The following is a 19,448-nucleotide window of genomic DNA, read 5'->3' on the forward strand; positions in this document are numbered from 1 at the left end:
CTAATTTAAATCTTTGCTATTTGCTACCTCTATTCTATAAGCTGGACTCATGGGCCAATATTTATTAAAGGGTTTGGCCACTGCTTTTTATTGATGATCCATCTTTAGGATAGGCCATCAATATCTGATTGATGTGGGTGCAATACCCAGCACCCCTGCCAAGCAGCTGCCCCAAGCGCAGGCGGCGGACAGAAGTTCTTGTATGCTGCTGGAACATAGCAGCTCATTTCATTTTTATAACAGCTATGGCCGGGTAGTGCAGATCCACCCCTATTGAAATGAATATAGGTGGATCTGCAGTTCCTGGTCGCGGCCACTATAGATTTGGAGGAGCTGCTGTGTTCCAATACGATGCGAGAATTTCCGGCAGCCCCTGTAACAGATGATTTACGTTTCTGCCGGGTGACGCAACCCGGGCTGGTATTGTTGGTAAACCCTTTAAATCTGGCATATCTTACACTATTCTGAGATTCTAAGAAATGAGTTAGATGTTGTGATTTGCACCAAATTAATAAAAAAAAACCTCATCTCATGTCTCAGGTTATTTTTCAGTTTGAAGAGCAGCAAGAAATATCAAATCTTTTAGTGCAAATTTTCCTCAAGTTTTAATTTTTACTTTTTTTAAATTGTTTCCATCAAAACTAGTATAAAATGCTTAGTAAATGTGGGCCATGAAGCTTTAATAATTATTCTTTTTTGGAGGTGGTTGTATATAATGTTTCTATGCCCTGCCTTCGGATTTATCTTTGAGCAGGTGCGCTATATTTTTTCCATTGCAGACAATATTGAGTTGAACGATTCAATATAGAAGATGGGGATCCAGTGTTGAGGGAGACAACATTAGTACTTTACAGGGCCGGACTAGCCATCTGGCAATTCTGGCAAATGCCAGATGGGCTGGTCCAGTCATGGGCCACATTGTTTGCTGTGCTGTTAACAGTATCAGTGTCCTCAGGGTGCTGATACTGTTAACAGGTGAGATGGAGCATCGGGGTGGGGACAGCATGGGCCTGTGTGCTTTCGAATGCCAGGGCTGAATTTCCCTCCCAGTCCATACCTGGTACTGTATATACAACAATTGTAAAGGAACAGATTGAGTCACAAAATGAGGAAGTCATTTCACTTTGCTAACTTGGAGCGCTTTAAATAAACCATTACCATATGTCTACATTCCTTGGAAACTTAGTCACTGTTAAGAATGTTGTTTTCCTTTATTTTTTTTTTAATTCTGCACAACTCTATATCTTTATTATTGGGTTTTCCCATTTCTCTCACACATGGCTTTGGCCAAAATGACAGCCTCTCTTGCATTGTTTATCGGGAGCTGAAAAATGACCTGTTCCAACATCATGTAAGAATTCAGTTCATGGCAACAGCGAGCTGTGGAATGTACTGCCTGGCATCAGAGCACAGTCTAGTTGTCTGTCATTATTCAAGATGACACTTTTTTTTAATAACTACACAAATGCATTGAAGTTTGGGCAAACAAACGGGGGTCTTCTTTAGTGCATGGAAACTTGGATGTTTCAATCTATGAAAGGAATTATTTTATCCGATCAGTTCAGATTTAGGCAGACTGAACTAGCCATTGAATTGTGTCTTCTAGGCACTATAATAAGTTAGGCTTTGTGCAGTTTTTCACAATTTTATGTATAGCCAAAGCCAAGATGGAATCCAAAAATCAAGGCGCATTACATGTCATTCTTCTATACCTCTGTTCAGGATCCTTTCTAATTTTGTAAAAAAATGTATGCATGTAAAAACTGCACTGTGTGACCAGAACACTCATATAAGGTACTTCTATCAGTCTCAAGCCAAGTGTAAGGACTTAGAACGCGACTTGGTAATGTTGGGATCCCAGAAGTCAGATGCCCTCCTTTGAGAAGGAGAAGACATGATGCTGAGCATAGTCGGTAATATATTATAAAATACTGTGTAATTTTTATATCTTTCCCTACAACTCTAATCCTTCCACTTTCTAACCCTCCAATTCTGTGTTTCAGATATATTTCCCCTACGTATCCTCTCCTGGCGCCAAACCATGTCTTTGTTGCCCATATCAACCAATCACAGAGCAGCTTTCATTTTACCAGAGCTGTTTATAAAATGAAAGCTGAGCGCTGATTGGTTGCTATGGGCAACAGAGACAGTTTATATATTAGACAGCATAGATAAAGGCCCTTTATAACAGATATGGATAAACACATTCATGCTTTCAATAATAAAAACTATTGGTGGTCTAGAGAGTGTTACTCCTGCTCTTGCTCTGCTTTGTCGGTCACACAGCCAGGGCACAGTCAGAGAGGAGGAGCAGAGAGGAGGATCGCTACTCCTCCTTTGATAGCAGCAGGTTCACAGTGTCCATGTCCGCTCTCTGCAGTGAAGAAAGTGCAATCGTACATGTTCTATGTCACTGCAAAGTAAAAAAAGCATACCCAATATAGAAAAAGAGCAGGTGTTTACTGAGCATGTGCGACCTGTCATGAAAACAACTACAGGACGTATCCATGGGCAACCAGGTGGTGATATCTGGAGCACCGACCACTTCTGGAAATTCACTACATTTCATAACTTTGTTTATTTCAGGATTTTAAGCCCTTTAATAACCAATAAAATACTGGGGCAACCCCTTAATATTGAGCTTGAAAATGTGAGGTTAAAAGCGCTAAATAAATATTGAACATGACGATAAATCTATAATTAACCATTGCTTCCTTTTGCTCTTAAAATTTAGGTAAAAATTGGTATGATGATACAAAGTAATCAAAGTAATCTACAGTAGTAAGTAAATTGTCAGTAAGCAATTCTGTAAAATGACTGTATGTGCTATAAGCAATCTGTGTCAAGAATATGCTAGAAGAGCCTATACAATGAAGCTAGATGCAATATGTGTATATACACATATATATAGTGTTTAACTTCATTATACAGGCTAAGCTTACATATGCTTGACACAGATTGCCAAATATATATTCATATACACACACACACATATATATATATATATATATATATATATATATATATATATATATATATATATATATTTATATATATATGGCTTTTTTATTTCATTTATTTATTTTTTATTTATTTTTCATCTCTCATTTTATTTATGATTTCTCCTCCTGTTATCAATCCGTTTTCTGCTATGCTGTCTTGCCAACCACAGAATTTTCTCCATAAAATATAATAGAGGAGGAGGTGCTGGGTAATGGGGCATAACCACATTGAAACACAATTGCTAAATTACGGTGCAATCACACAGAGCGCCTAGGGCAGCAGCAACAGTAAATACAGCTCTGTCTGCAGCTATTATGATTGTCAGGCTGCAGATTCTTGGTAGAAATACGGAAAATTAATCACGTTTCACCTTTCCTAATGCCCGCAATTCATCGCTTCCCATCATAAAGGAAAAAAAAATAAAACGTGTTTTTGCTTATATTAATTCCATTTGATTACATTAATAAAATGTTAGGTTAAAAAAATATGTATATATTTAATTCTGTATTTTAAAATATTATATTACCAATAAGATTAAAGAAGAAAATTGTTCAATGTGGGTGCAGTTTGTCAATTGTCCATAAAGTACAGTAATAACTTAACAAGTTCTTCTAAGCAGATTACAGGTTTGTACACCCACATTTCAGTCTTAATTATCTCCACAAGGATGAGATAGTTAGGTATGATCTATAGCTTTTCCCAGTGTCACTGTGCCCACACACCTTCTGTAATTCATGAGCTATCATACACCTTTCAAGCTAGTTGGGCTACTTAATTATCTATTGTGCCAGATGGGGGTCCTGTCAGCCAATCAGAAAGCCTATTTCACAGAGAATATTTGATTAAAGATATTTATATGTGTGGTTGTATTTCGGCTTTTTTTTTGTATCTTTTTATAGCCTATTTTTTATTATGCATTTACAAAGGAGGTATTTAACCATTCAGGATGTTAAAGAGCAGTACTGCAATGTGATGGATGTTATAGATTTTTATTGTGCAAAGAATTTTAATTGTAAGTGAATTTTCTTTGCTGACCTCGATAAAAAAAATCACTATAATTTTATCTAATATTTTCTTAATATACGTATTATTCATACATACTATATACATCTATGAAATATGTATATATTTATATATTATATATTTTATGTCAAATTATAGTACTACTATAAATGATATGTATTATTGTTGTTTTTTTTTGTTATTATTACTATTATTGTTTTTAGGTTTATTTTTGGGGACTAGCACATAGACCAAAAATAAAGCAGGCTTCGAAAACAGTCAGTAAGACAGTAGAGTGAAATCCTAAGACTCCATTGGGGGGAGATTTTTAGTGGGTAGTGGCCAAATACACACAAATACTTTTTTTCATGCTATTTACTTTTCAACATGTGAAGCTTTTGTGATTTTTTATTTTAATAATATAATGATCAGGCAATGACTAGAATATGGATGAATTACACAAACACATAAACAGGCAGTTCTTCAAAGTGTCTTGAGAGTTTGCACAAGAAACTACAAAATTATATAAAAAAGAAATTCATGACTATATTAAATCTTGACAATGTTTTCTAAATATAACTGATTTTCTTTTGTTTTAATCAATTATTTTGCATTAATCTATAATCATGAATAGGTAAGATGACGATTAAAGTACTTAAATGACTGATTAGATTTGCACTGAAATGCGCGTCGGGGGTGTGGTACCACCCTTTGCAGGAGGTACGGATACATTTATGTAGATATTCACTACTTAGTGATTTCATTTTTTGATTCTATCTATAGGTGACAATGACTTAATGCAGGACTACACTACTTATATGATCCTATATACACTTGATCTTTTGGATTGACCTGATGTAAACTCCAGTTTTGACTGCTTATATATTGTCTTATCCATTAGCTTATTATAGTAGTATATTTATCTATAGAATCTTTACATATACCTCCTGTCATATGTTCCTCCTTGCATGCCGTGGTGCCACCATGTTGGATTCTCACCTTTTTTAACAATTCAATTAATTATTTCCAATAAAGTCTCACTTTTTATCATATTTTTGCTTCTTTGTGTAATTTTTTTTCTATAGGCTTCTAATTATCATTGTATTGAACCACTAGTATATGTTCCATGTATATAGATTGGCACAAACTATATCTCTTAGGGCTACCTGTAATCATCATTTTGCATGTGTGTGCCGTGACTGGTTGCTCCTTGTTGCTCCTTTTGTCTCTAGAGTGAAATCCTAGTAGACTACATTGGGGAAGGGCGGAATTTGTAGTGGGTAGTGGTCAAATACACACGAATACCTTTTTTTCATGGCTTTTTCTTTTCAACATGTGACGCTTTTGTACTTTTTTTAATTTTTGCAATATAATGATCAATCAATGACTAATGTATGGATTATTTACACAAACACGCAATCAGGGAACTGTAAAACTGTAAAAAAAATGCATAACAATATTAAATCTTAGCAATGTTTTCTAAATATAACTGATTTTCTTTTGTTTCAATAAATTATTTCATAATCATGGCTAGGTAAGATGAAGATCATATTAACTTAAGTGACCAATTCGATTTTTGTCGTGAGGTCACATTTTCTGGTGTCCCAATGACTAGACCGCTAATGTGTTTAGGATTAATAAAACGTATATTATTATTATTATATTATTATTATTATTATTGACTTTAAAATAAGTTAATAGTTTTGAAAGTTTATTAAGAGTAAATTTTGTAAAATAAAGTAAGTACTTTATATGATTAGATATTTTACAAAATCTCATCAGACCTTACCAGTATTACAGCAAGTCGTAATAGTTTCCAAAGCCTTATCAATAGAACTTGGCAAGTGTATATCTGTGTTGGACTTTTTTAGAATTTAAACAAAAAATATATTAGAAATTAAATACTTTAACCAGTTAACTCAATATATATTTTTTTACAATAATAAAGCATAGCTCTTAAAAAGAACATAGAAGAAAGTTCTTCAAAATTTCAAAAGATTTATTCTTCCATTTTATCTCTCAGTCCAATATTAATTGTTCGGTATAAATAGACATTTCTATTTTTCCAAGGTTCCATACGTTCTTCAAAATGGGCCCATATTTTCCATGAACAATTTTAGCTAGTTCTGTGAGTCAGAGTTTACTGGAGTTTTGCCAATCTGTTCAATATCAGTTGACTGCATCTGCAGCTGAATGGTAATGTAATATTTAACAGAAATTTCCCTTTACTGAGTGTATTCATATAGCAAAAATTTGCCTTCCAGCTGTCAATGAAAATGTGCAATTACATAACTTTTTTTGTACTGATATTACTATTTGTATTACTATTCCTCCTTGTGTTATAAATGTTATAATGACAAAAAGGGTCTCTTCCCACATCTAGCGACAGATTTATTTTTTAGATTATGTAGCGATTTGCTTATTTTTATAAATTTATTATTAGTAATGATAATGAAGATAATATTGATTGATCTTTGAGGTTATCTGTTCAATTGCCAATAAATAAGTAGGATGCCAATCTAAAATGATGTGCTCCCAGACTTTAATTGCGAATATTTATATTGCAGACTGTATTATTCAAGCTATTTAATGAATCTCATACGAAGTAAAACATGTAAAATAATCTGTACATTCCTATATCATTTGGATTCTACAAAGTTAAAGGACATAATGGATTAAATTTTTTTTTAATGTTTACACCAGATAACATTCCTTACAAACATTTATAAGAAAGTTTTCACATTTATAGGATTTTTGCCAATTTTGGCAAAAATGTTTTGATTTTGGCGCCCAACGGTTTGGAAATCCCAATAATCTGTTGTGTTCCAAAAATAGTCTCATTTATTTATTATGCTTGTTTATATAGCATCTTCATATTCCGCAGCTCTTTAAAGACATCTTCATCACTGTCCCCATAGGGGCTCACAATCTAGATTCCCTATCAGTAGGAGTACAATTGGGGGAGAAAGGTTGAACTTGATGGACCTAGGTCTTTATTCAACCTACGTTACTATGTTACTATGTCTTTAGAGTGTGAGATAAAACTGGAGGAAACCCACGCAAATTCGGGGAGAACATACAAACTCCTTGCAGATGTTGTCCTTTGTGGGATTTTTGCTTAGGACCCCTGTGCTGCAAAGCAACAGTGCTAACCACTGAGCCACCGTGTAGTATTTTGGTAAAAAAAATGTAAACCAGCACACGTTAAAGGTCAGACGAGTAGATGATTTGATGGGTGGACCTGTGGACAATTTGGTGGGTTCCAATAATAAAGATAAGGAAATTACCATAAAATAAATGGGATAATCTATATAGTGTCTGTGCAATTATTATTACAGACCTCCTATAGATGCAGGAACATTTTTATCATGAGTAGTGATGAGCGAGCATGCTCATTACTCAAGATTTACGAGCCTGCTCGGGTGTTTTCTGAGTATCTTCGGCGTGCTCGAATGTTATGTTTTGATCACTCCGTGTGCATGGTTTGCGACTATTTGACAGTTTAATACATGTGAGGAATTCCTGTTTGTTAAGCATTCCTCACATGTATTAAAGCTGTCAAAAAGTCGCGAATCATGCACACACAGTGACTCACACATAACATTCGAGCACATCACAAATACTCGACGAGCACCCGAGCATGCTCGCTGAAAAGGTTAACAGAACACTCTTGCTCATCACTAATCATGAGGGAATTGCATTGCCACTACAGTTCTCACATGCACGTTTCCAAATCCCTCAAGGGGCCTATAGTAGTGTCTGGAGACCAGGGTTGCCAACCTAACTTTTTATTTTTTTCAGGACAGCTTACTAAAAAATCTGAGACAGACAATATTTTTTACGGACACATTGTAAAACCATCATAAATCATTATGATTATACCTGATCCATCCGTGCAGCTCATAATTCTGATATGAGACATCATCTGAATTCATTGTAAGCTGTGAAATGATGATAATTACAGTAGTAATAAACTGTATGAGTTTCTTCTGGTTCAAAACAATCACGGACACCTTCAATTTTTTTTTTACGGACAGAGAAAAAAAGTACCCTATTTTTATGGACCGTCTTGAATTTCTGGATAGTTGGCAACCCTTTTTTTTTGGCAATCTCTTACTCATTAATACTTGCCACGCTACCCAACTTATTTTTTTTATTTACTCCCCAATATTCTGATATATTGTATAATTTGATATCTTGTGGTCCCAAAGATGGTGGAAAATTGTACTTTGATGATTTGTATTTTGTAATTTTTTATAATATATTTAACTATCAGTAAGTTTACAGAACGTTAATGGAAGAATCCAAACCTCTATCGATATTGAGAATTTCAATAAGGTCATAGACATAATTTTTTTTACACAGCACAACTGAACACGATGGTTGTTAATTATAATTGTGACTTCCATGTTACCAAAATGATCAGACACTGCAAATTTTACAATTTTAATTGCTCGATAAAAGTTTTGACGATTGAACCTTTTTGTAAAGAAATGATGTTTTGGCAACTATAGTGCTTATGAATAATTTGCTTCCAAGACACATTTAAAATAGGTTATTTTTTTATTGTTTATATCATAATGAATATTTTGTTCAATATGATACACAATAAAAGCTCACATTATTTATGGATTTTACTATTAGTTACGTTACTTCTGTCTTTGAGTCTTCTGGTGTGAAAGGGTCAAATATTTAACTCGACTCAAAAGAGAAAATATATACTGAATACAAGCTTTTTTTGCACACAATTGGGAATTCTATATAAATTTTAATATTGGATAAATATTATTGTGACTTTCACTTTAGCGCGTCAATTGTATGTAGTTCATTTAGACTATTACATCTTCTGCTCTAATTAATGAAAATTGCTTTTCTCAATAGAAAATTGACGTTTGTTGGCTTTTAACAGTACGGTTAGACGCACAGTTCAGCTTTTACATTCAGTCTATATTACAGCAATTTATTTTCTCATTTTAATTATGCTATTTGTATGAGATAGCCATACAGTCAATTCAGGTAAGCTACATGTTCTACTAAAAAGAAATTCTATTGATATTATTTCTTAGAAATAATTAAAGCTGGGACTACAAAGTGAAAGGTGCAATTCTCAGACAAGTACCGCCACCGAGAAAATTCATGCAACTGATCTGCAACTTTCTGTCCTGCGATTTTTTTAAGGCTGCAATTTTGCCATAAAAGCAGACAAATCACAAGCTACAATCGCATATGACTTGCATGAAAATCTATAGCAAGTGAGTCGCATGCAAACTGCAACCAGTGACAGAAAATACAACACTTTTCGAAACATTTTTGGCCATGTCTCGTAGTTGTAGTAGGTTGCAGGTTGCAATGTGACACCATAGGAAATCATTAGATACAATGTCGCAATTCAACCCGCCATGTCAATGTTATGCAACAACTCACCATCTATATAAAATAATAACTGCTACTTTATTCTTAAATTTAAAAATAAACTAGTAATGTTCTTTTTTACATCAGAGATGATTGTGCTAAGCCTGGCAACTCCCTCATTAGGGGTCCTATTTTCTTTGAGCCAATAGATTAATGAGATTTTCCTTTTGTCAAGGGGCCAATTTGTCACCGTTTTTTTAATATTAATATAACCAAATACACAAAAAAACACAATATTTGCCCCAAGACAGGAAACAATGTAACCTTGTAAATACTTTTTATTTCCAATTGTAGGACAATGTTTCTATATCTACAGTATGTGGTGCATTAAGTTATCTGCAATTAAGTTTTATTTTTAATTTCCTTCTTTTTTCTTATGATAACATTCCACTGTACGACTGAACAGATGCCGAAGCAGATGTTTACAGCACTTTATGATGCTTATTATGCCACTGTATTAAAAAAAATGCATAATTCGGTAAAGGCACATACTGTGTATTATGCAGATTCATAGAAAAAGTCATGGCGTACCTGGACTGGTATTTATATTTAAGTTTTGTACAAATTCATTTATGCATATTTTATTGAGAAAAAATATTATTTTTTTGTGATAACTCGATATAAAATGTACAAATGAGATAAAATAAACCACAATTTAATATTTATATCTAAAAATACAGAACTATTAGAAAACCTAGAGATTTAGCAAAAAAATATTTATTATATATTATACTGTACTAACTTTCAGATGAAATTTCCTAAGGTTTTTATGTTAATATTGCGCAGATGATCAGTTATAAGTGTATCTGGGAGGCAGTACCCTTCCATAATGAAAGAAGCCCATTCTCCTGGCAGAGGGTCTGTAACGCTGGGGGGTTTTGTAAAGGTTTTCATGGCATTTTTTTAGCGTTGTTAACAGTGTTTTTATTTTTTTTAGTCAATAATGCTGCCGCCAAAATGTTAATCTTAAAATCTATGATAAATTATTAAAAAGGGCACATAAACAGAAGTTTTGTTTTAGGCTTTTCTAACATTATTTGTTTTTTTTTGGGGGGCTTTTTGGCTTTCCCAGCATACCATGGATATAGCGTTTTTCTGTCAGTAGTTTCTTCAAAAGACTTGAAAAATACAAGGAAATAAAAAAAGCTTAATATGAATACTATTAAAATGCTTGAAATTGATTGCATTTTCAAGTGTATAAATGTTCTAAAAATATATGGTAGCCTGTACGACGGAGTCCTTATAGATGGTTAAAGGTTATATATCAGAATTAACCCAATAAATGGCCAATAAATGGCAGCCATACACCTAGATAATTATTTGCTGAGCAGGCTTGTGTTGGGAGTAGACTGTGAGAACAAAGGATTAGGCATATTGAAATCCAGCTTGCCTAATCCTCAAATTCCCAGAAAAAAAAAAGTCTATACACCACCTTAATAAATATTAGGGTATGTGGACACTAAGTCTTTTAGATGCCAGCGCTCTCATCAAATTTTTCAAGCAATAAACGCTTCAGGAAAATGCCTGCGGTGTTTGTCTTGAAGTGATTTTTCTGGTCACTCTTTTTGCAGCAGTTTCGCTGCCAGAATTTTTTTTTTACTTCTCTGGATAACATAGTGAATGGCTTCCAAGCAGAAGCCACCTGAAGACTAATCAGGTCGTTTTCTATAAGCGATTTGCAGCTTTCGAAGCGGTTAAAGAAACTAAAAAAAAACATATGGACAGCAAGTCGTTCTGAAATTGCAGTACATACGTCCATTCTTTTTTTTAGCTTTCTTTAAGCACTTTTTTAGACAGTTTTAGAGCGGCAAAAAAACGTTGTGTGCACAGACCCTTAGATAGTCAGTCTAATGTGTATGGGTGCCTTTAGAAATTTACCGCACACATTGCATAATATATGCTTTCCGCAAAGGTTGGGAAAATGAAATGTTTAAAAATGGAAATATTTGTAAATTTTAAAAAGAAACATTTTAAAATGACTTCATTATCATATAATTGAAATAACATCAATCCAATGCAAATATAATAGTTCACATCTATTGGATAATTACAATCAAGTGCATGTTTGTTTTGTCAAAATTCGTCGTGAATTTCCATTTGGTGATATTTTTCTGTAATTTCTAGTTGATTTTCCATGCTGTAAGTCAGTCTGATACTTTGTAACCTCAATCCTTCTAAATATCTATCTATCTATCTATCTATCATCTAAATCTATTTATTATCTATCAACTATGATCTAGCTATTTATCTATTAACTATTATCTATCTATCTGTCTATCAATCCTAAAAATTAAGGCAGCACTCCAATATAGAAAGGTTTAGAAAGGTCCTTAGTTGGAACGAAACGCCGTCGCTATTGCCACTAAGGGCTATTAAATATTTTTCTACCTTTCTATATTTAAGTGCTGCCTTAATTTTTTGGATATATTGCAGGACTGGTTGTACCGGTGAGGACTTGCACCCTACTATATATATTTTTCTGTTGCTGGTGCTGCACCTATTTTTTTCTATCTATCTATCTACATTATCTATCTTTCCATTTATACTCATCTATATTGTGTAGATGTATTACATTCTATTAGCTCCTATTGATGCTTTTACAGATGTATTGACTCAACTTTTCATATATAGTAGAGCTCAGCTTGTCACTTTCCATAAATTCACAATGCGTTGTTTGTGGTGAGCTGATTGCATTATAGCATATAATTATTAACTAAGAGATACATTTAGTTGTGTTTCATATGTAATTGTTATTTATTATTAACTTAAAAACCTTCGAACATTTCTTTTGATCAGCTATGAATTCATGATTTCCTTCCATAAATAGTTGCTCTACTCCATTGGACTGTAGGCACTTAACGTAGGGTACTTTAATTATTTTATTATTTTATTTTTATTATTATTGAGAGTTGATGATCTAGCTAATATCTATTTTGTATATTACTAGATAAGTTTGTCAATGGTACAGAGTGGATTTTGTCATTTTGGCTACGTTCTCCAAGACTATTTTTGGTTTGTGGAAAAAACTGACATCACATGGACCACACTAACAACAATGTTATTCAATTGGGCTGTTCAGATGATCTTTTTTTTTTTTACATGGACTGAATGTATGAAAAAAAATTGCAGTGTGCACTAGTCTCTTCTGTATTTTGAATGAGACTCGTCTATTCTCTCCCATATGAATCAGCAGTAGAGCATTTGATTTTTATGGATGCATTGCTATTATTAGCATAGGAAACTGTTTTTGGTCTTGTACATTTGCACTGATGATGTATAAACACGAACGCCGTTCAGACTGCATACGGAAGACAATAGTTGAAAAATCATCTCTTTTCTGAATGAAAATCACATGATCTTTTTATATGCTTGTGTGGACTTAGCCTTATACCAATGTGATTTTCCATAGAACTAAAGATAATTCTCCGATGCATGAATGGTATAGTATAACTGCTACATAGCACGTTAATTCTGGTGTTAATTCTGCAATAAGTAGAGTTCTGCTTATATATTATTGGAATCAATTACAGGAAAAGTGAACAATGTAAATCGTGAAATGTTGAATGTTTTCTTGTTTTGTTTATTTACAAACATAAATAATAGATGTAAAAAATCACTTGTAGGTTTATTGCAATTTTTTTACCTATATTTGTCCACATTGCAGATGTTGCATCTTTTATTGGATGTAAAGTTTCTTCTTAGCCATATTTTGTGTATATAGTCTCTGTAATGTAGATGCTGAAGCTATAGCCTCACAGGAGGCGTCTGCAGGCCAGCTAAACATCCACACACTCAGTAACCAATCCCAAACTTCCTTTGTAGTAAAAAGTGACTGCAGAGAAGTCTACAGAGCATCATTCATGGAATTCCGGAGTGGGAGGGCGCAGCGTTGTAGCAACACCTGACACTCCCTTTAAGGTATTGGATGTTGCTACTGACGTCAGACGGCCTCTAGCAATCCGAGACTCCCATACAGCTCAGAAGGAAATCTACAGTATCTACAGGCAACAGGGAAGATTGCGAGCTCTTCAGGGTGTAGCGTCTACTTGCCATATAACCATTTGCTGCGCATTGCATAGATCATTGCAGCAAACACACATGGACGTTGACATATTGTGAAGTTATTTAGTCTTACAATTCCATATAGGCAAAAGATTAGCTGTCTATACTTTAATGATTATAATAACCTTAGTGATACGAGCAGCCCTGTAATATACTGAAATGCCGTACTATACAAAGCAGACATTAAGGGTTAATTAAAGGGAATGCAATCACAGCGATTAAGGGGAAAAGGCGGATTCCGCAGTATTCTAAGTGTTTATAAATATGCATAAGTATGCTAATGTTTTCCGTTACATGAACCCTGTCTACGTATCATCTATGGTCAATAGCATGTATTTAGCTGTCTGGATTACAACAGTAGAGCTAATCTAGTCAATGGGGTTTAATAAGCAGTAAAGATACACTGTGTAATGCTGATGATTGAGAACAGTTACAGAAGAATGAGAAATTACCCTTCAGTGTTGTAGTAAATTACACATTTCAAGCTCCACAATCGCCCCCCTCTGCTCCTAATGGCTATCCACTGCAAGTGTGTGTGTAATTTTCTCACTTCAGCCGTCAGACAAATTGGCAGGTTCATGATAATTCTATTACTCCGATAAACGCAATGCAGCTCGGTGTGGTCTACGTGAAGGAAGGCGGGCAGGCAGGGGTTAAAATGCCTTTTATTATTGGGAACCCTTAGCAACTGTAATAAGTGTAAAGCAAAAAGGGGAGGGCGATGGGGATTTGCAATCGCAGTTCGGCTATTAATATTATTTTCTTGCTTAGGAAACAAGGATATTTATACAGCAGAGTTGTATGTGGAGGAGGATTTTTAGACATTGTGCCTTTAATTTCTGTGGATTAATCAGCCCCTGGTTGTAATGTTCAGCCCTGCAGATTCGTATTTAAAGAAGCACCATCTGGGTAGGTGGGTGGGTGGCTTGGGCTGGAGTTCCTTTGCTACAAGCTTGGAAATTTTATGAGATTGATCAGAAAACCCCCCTCCAGGAGCTGGAGAAAACAGGTCGATTTGAGAACAATTTGTGCTACATCCATTCTCCAGGTTAAGATATAACCCCCCACCCACGAACCCCTGCTCCCATTATTGTCTTCTCCTCTGCACCACTCACATCCTCCCTTTCCCCAGCACCCATCCTGGGTTATATAAGGTGTTGATCCCTTAATATATCTATGCCATCTTGTTGTAAAGGTCTCTGGCTATCTCTTCATATCATGTTTTTCCCTTCCCTGGCCATTGAGCTGTGTAGGAAGATTAATGATGGGATACAAGCAGATTAGGATGGCAGAGATAGGGTGAGACAATTGAGGTCTTGTTTTATTACATTACATGGTGCTAGAAACAAGCAGAGATAGGGGCCATGAAATAAATATACTGCATCTGGAGACCCCCAAATCAAGCGCTGGAGCCTCCAAATAGCACAGAGGAGGGAGGGGTCTTATGTGTCTCAAGAATTTATAATAATGCAAATACAAAGCAAGGATCTGTGTGCATTGTCTTGGCTGAGCCAGGCATCTGATCTAGATCTTTGCTCCTATCTGCACTATAAGATATTTATAGACTCCTCCATGGCACAATGTTTGTGGAGCAGTGCCTATGTCATTCTTACTTAATATATTACATTTTAATATATCTGTGAGGTAGTGGTGATTCCCCAAAGAGCTACAACCAGACTTTTTTTTTCTTAAAGCTGCAAGCACAAAATCTCTCCCCATTCACCCTTTATCCAGCCCCATTTTTCCTGTAAATTACCTTACACTTCTGGTTGGAACAATAAATCCAGGATTCATTTAACCTCTGAATCCCCAGCATCTATCCTGGAGCAATAAAGGGTTAAGGTATATCCTCTCCTATGAATGGTAACCCTTTCAGCACTGAGAATGCAGATTTCAGGGACATCCAGCCTGTGGAAGGTAAGGAGGAGGGCTACAATAGATGCTGAGGAGCACCCTCTTTAATATCTTGGGACCTACAGGCTTACCTGTGATTTGCTTAAATAAAAAAAAACCTGCTGACTTCCAATTGTTATTTTTAGCAGCTCAGCTATATTTTATTATTAGTCACAATGCAACGTACAGACATTTAAAGGAAGCCTAAACCTCCTATATTAAGACTCGGTTTTTTTTTTTGTCCATAGGATATAGTAGAGATCATCGATTTTCCTAGGTTTGACATACAAGCTTCCTGTTAAGTAAAACACCAACCAAGCGTTTAATGGTTTACTACAACAATTTAATCTGCTCACATCATTGCACAACATCCAAATGACAATCTAATTAATGAATGCTAAGTGACACATTGAGGGTAGGGGGGTGCAATTAATGGGAAAAATAAAAGCAAGACCTCTAAAAAAATAAAGCAAAGATATCTAACACAGCATCTACCCCCTGCTTACCTTATGGAAAAGCTAATACAAGAAGCACAATAGATCCACAGCTTTCCCTAAACTTAACACTATATGTACTCCATTCGCTGGGAAACATCCAACATGCTCCAAAGGGAGAGAAAACTTAGGGTCATCCTTTAGTGAAATAATCTCTTCAACCAGCTTGGATTAAGCAAATCAAAAGAGATGCCATGTGAGAAGGAGACAGAGCAGCAGAGAGGCAGCAGCAGCAGCAGAGAGGCAGCAGCAGAGAGGCAGCAGCAGCAGCACAGAGGCAGCAGAGAGGCAGCAGCAGCAGCAGCATCCTGATCTGGAGGCTCCTATCAGCACTGTGCAGCCAGAGCTGCTGTCCAGGGTGCTGAAGTCCTAGCACCTCTATGGACGCCTAGAATTATTGGGCTTTAATGAAGCAACTCTTGATAATGCTTCACACTGGTCCATACCCACACTCTGTCACGTGAATAGTACCTTGCCAAACCCGTCCTGTTAATGGGTGATCACATGTGTGGACCCCTATGCTTGACAAATGTATTACCCTTTTTTTTTCCCAAAGTAAACTATGGACTTAGGTAGCAGTCACCTCTCACAGCTCCGTCCATTGCTTTCTTAGAAATCTTAACACAGAGCTGTAATTCCCTTCTCCATCTCATGCTAAAAAGCCCCTCCAGTGTGATCTTTATCAGCTGCACTGGGAGGAAATAACAGGGACCCATCCAGTCTGCTGCTATCTCCAAGTTTGCAATAAGCAGGCTGCAATCAGACACTTAAATCATCACATTTCTATTAAAGTTCCATACAATCTTTACCAGCACAGTTATGGTGGCTTTTCTAAATACCTTTAGTCTTTTAAGATGGAAGAGGTAAAAAAAAAGACAAACATGATCATATCTTATTGAAAACAGGACATAATAGACTTAGAATAAGATAACAATGATGGATATTGCTACTTACCATTGTTAGAGTTGGCTGTCCTGGAGATACAAGTGTCTTAAAATCCAGTCTCTCCAACAGATGCTGGAAGGTAATGTCTCTTGTTTGAAGTCATCATGTGAGGACTTCTGCTTTGCTCAGTGGATCGCCCACCACTTGGTGTGACTTATGAATCTAATATCCGCAAGCTTAAACTCTCAACCACCTTGGTGACTACAGAAGACAGGAGGCAACTGGCTGAGATCTTTATGAATCTATAGCTTTATGCAATACCCTATGAGACAGACACGATTTCCTTATACCATAGGTGATCCCAATCAATAAGGGAGCTTATCAGTGACTGCTAAATGGCTATGCTAGAAAACCAAACCCTCTGTCCAGACACCTGTCTAGTGCAATATATAGCTCTTCTCCAGAAGTTACAACTTATCCAAGATGTCCTTCTATTAAACTTCAACCAAACATCACTATTTTGTTGACTACTCCCATCTGGGTGGTTTTGTTGAAAGCTCATCTGAGCCCTGGGATTATATACAAGTTTCCAGGTAAGACTACATTTGTATTTGTCACTAGTGCTATTCAATAGAGAAAGTAACAAAGGGACCTGTTGCTTGTCGACTTCTGTGGATTGATACTAAGAATAGGAAAGTTTGGAAAGTTTTCATCATTCAGAAATATATATATATATATATATATATATATATATATATATATAAAACTAAAGCAAAAAAACAGATATACAAGAAAATGCCCATACACATTAGCAGTCTGAAGCCATTTCCTCCTTACATTGCCATAATTAAAAAGTACCTTCTCCCACACAAATGTCTATATCTGATCTGCAGCACATCTGCAGTGAGAATAAGGTCGGTGTATACCAGACTATGAGCATGTGAACACACTGTGCTTGATAAGCTTCACAGCCCCAAATGAAGCCATGTTAACCCCTAAGAATTTCATCTATAGTTACTTGTTGATCCTTACCTGGGGGACTACAGCTCCCAGGATGTCCTTTTACAGGTCTAGTACCTGGGTGGACCACAGATTCTCTTAACATGTTGTTCTACAGGATTGGTAGCAAAGGGAACTACAGATCCTATTATTTTTTTCGACAGAATGAAGAACTACAGATCCCAACAGGTTCTATAATACAGGACTTGAACCTGGAGCAGTAAAAGTCCCAGCATATCCACCTACATAGTTGTGATATGGATCACTACAGATCCTATCATTTCTTTCTGCAAGAATTCGACCTGTTGAACTGTAAATCCCATCATGGGTCTGGACGGAGACCTTTAATTCCACATCCTAAACAGTTAATTCTGTAATACTTATTTGCATTTAATTTACCTATGTGGTTAATTAGCTGCTCATTCATCATTTAGATATACTGTAGAACACTACTTGCAAACTTTTTTTGATATTAATGGCTGAATGAATCGATCTGAGAGCAGCAAAATATGTCATTGAGGGACTTATCAGTCCCTCATGTTGTTTCAGGTCTCATTCGCAGAGGTTGACTGGCATTAATTCAATTCTAGCCCCATCTACAGTTGTGCAAAGATTAATGGGGAGCGCAGTGCAGAGCCTGACAGTTACATTGCACTTAGCTCGTCTACTAGCGCAGAGATCAGGGATTGGGCTGAGGAAGCAACAAGTGATGTTCAGACATTGCCTGTGGCTGCTTAGTGATGGAATGAAGATGTAGCTGTGAGCTGAGGAGTTGACAAGATCGCTCTAGCCTCCAAGATTATTTTCTAGAATGCAAATATTAATTCTAATGTATTCCTGTGAGATACATGTATTTAAGTTTTTAGCTATCTTAGATAGTAGCACAGGATGGGAAGATTCCCTCCTTGAGATAATACTGTGCTGGTCTCCAACCTGTGGTTCTTCAGCAGCTTAAAAACTCCATCTCTCAGCATGCTCTTACAGCTTGCTTGGGGATTATAGTCCCATCAGTTTAAGAGCCACAGATAGGATGATGGAAAATTCTGCTTTATAGTGATGAGTCAAAAAGTCTTTATATTATATGTTTGGGTGGAAACTGTGCCATAGCAATGCAAGTAGTGGTCACCTGTACTATGTAACATGTCAGGTGTGTAAGAACTGTTTTGTTGCCTGTGATGCATTGTGGATGTTACTGTACTAAAGAAGACCAGTGAGAACCTGGTCAGCTGCAGTTTGTTTTATTTTATTTGATTTCCTCCTTCTCGGAAAAATCTAAAACTATCTATCTATCTATCTATCTAGCTATCTAATCTATCTATCTGTCTATCTAATCTGTCTGTCTAATCTGTCCGTATGTCTGTCTATCTAATCTGTCTGTCTAATCTATCTATCTAATCTGTCTGTCTAATCTATCTATCTAATCTATCTATCTAATCTCTGTCTGTCTGTCTGTGTCTCTGTCTACCTAATCAATCTGTCTGTCTAATCTATCTATCTGTCTGTCTGTCTAATCTACAGTATCTATCTGTATGTCTGTCTATCTAATCTGTCTGTCTAATCTATCTGTCTATCTATTGGTCTGTCCTCCTGTCTAAATCTATCTATCTATCTGTCTGTCTTTCTGTCTGTCTAATATATCTAACTATTTATCTATCTGTCTGTCTCTGTCTATCTGTCTGTCTAATCTATCTATCTATC

At 35.7% G+C, this 19,448-nt stretch overlaps 1 protein-coding gene across 1 annotated transcript in view; it reads right to left on the bottom strand.

Annotated features, from left to right (window-relative positions):
• The window catches only part of BDNF (brain derived neurotrophic factor), a 74,621-nt gene extending 57,463 nt beyond the window's left edge, over window positions 1-17,158 (bottom strand). Inside the window, exon 1 of the mRNA XM_073658066.1 lies at window positions 16,821-17,158. Coding sequence (XP_073514167.1) covers window positions 16,821-16,823 — 3 coding nt within the window. The 5' untranslated portion in view covers window positions 16,824-17,158. The remainder of the gene's footprint in view (window positions 1-16,820) is intronic.
• Window positions 17,159-19,448: the final 2,290 nt, after the last annotated feature.

This window comes from Phyllobates terribilis, unplaced genomic scaffold (assembly GCF_046119375.1).
Source record: "Phyllobates terribilis strain yellow unplaced genomic scaffold, ASM4611937v1 Scaffold_13__5_contigs__length_258822181, whole genome shotgun sequence".
Taxonomy (NCBI): Eukaryota; Metazoa; Chordata; class Amphibia; order Anura; family Dendrobatidae; genus Phyllobates; species Phyllobates terribilis.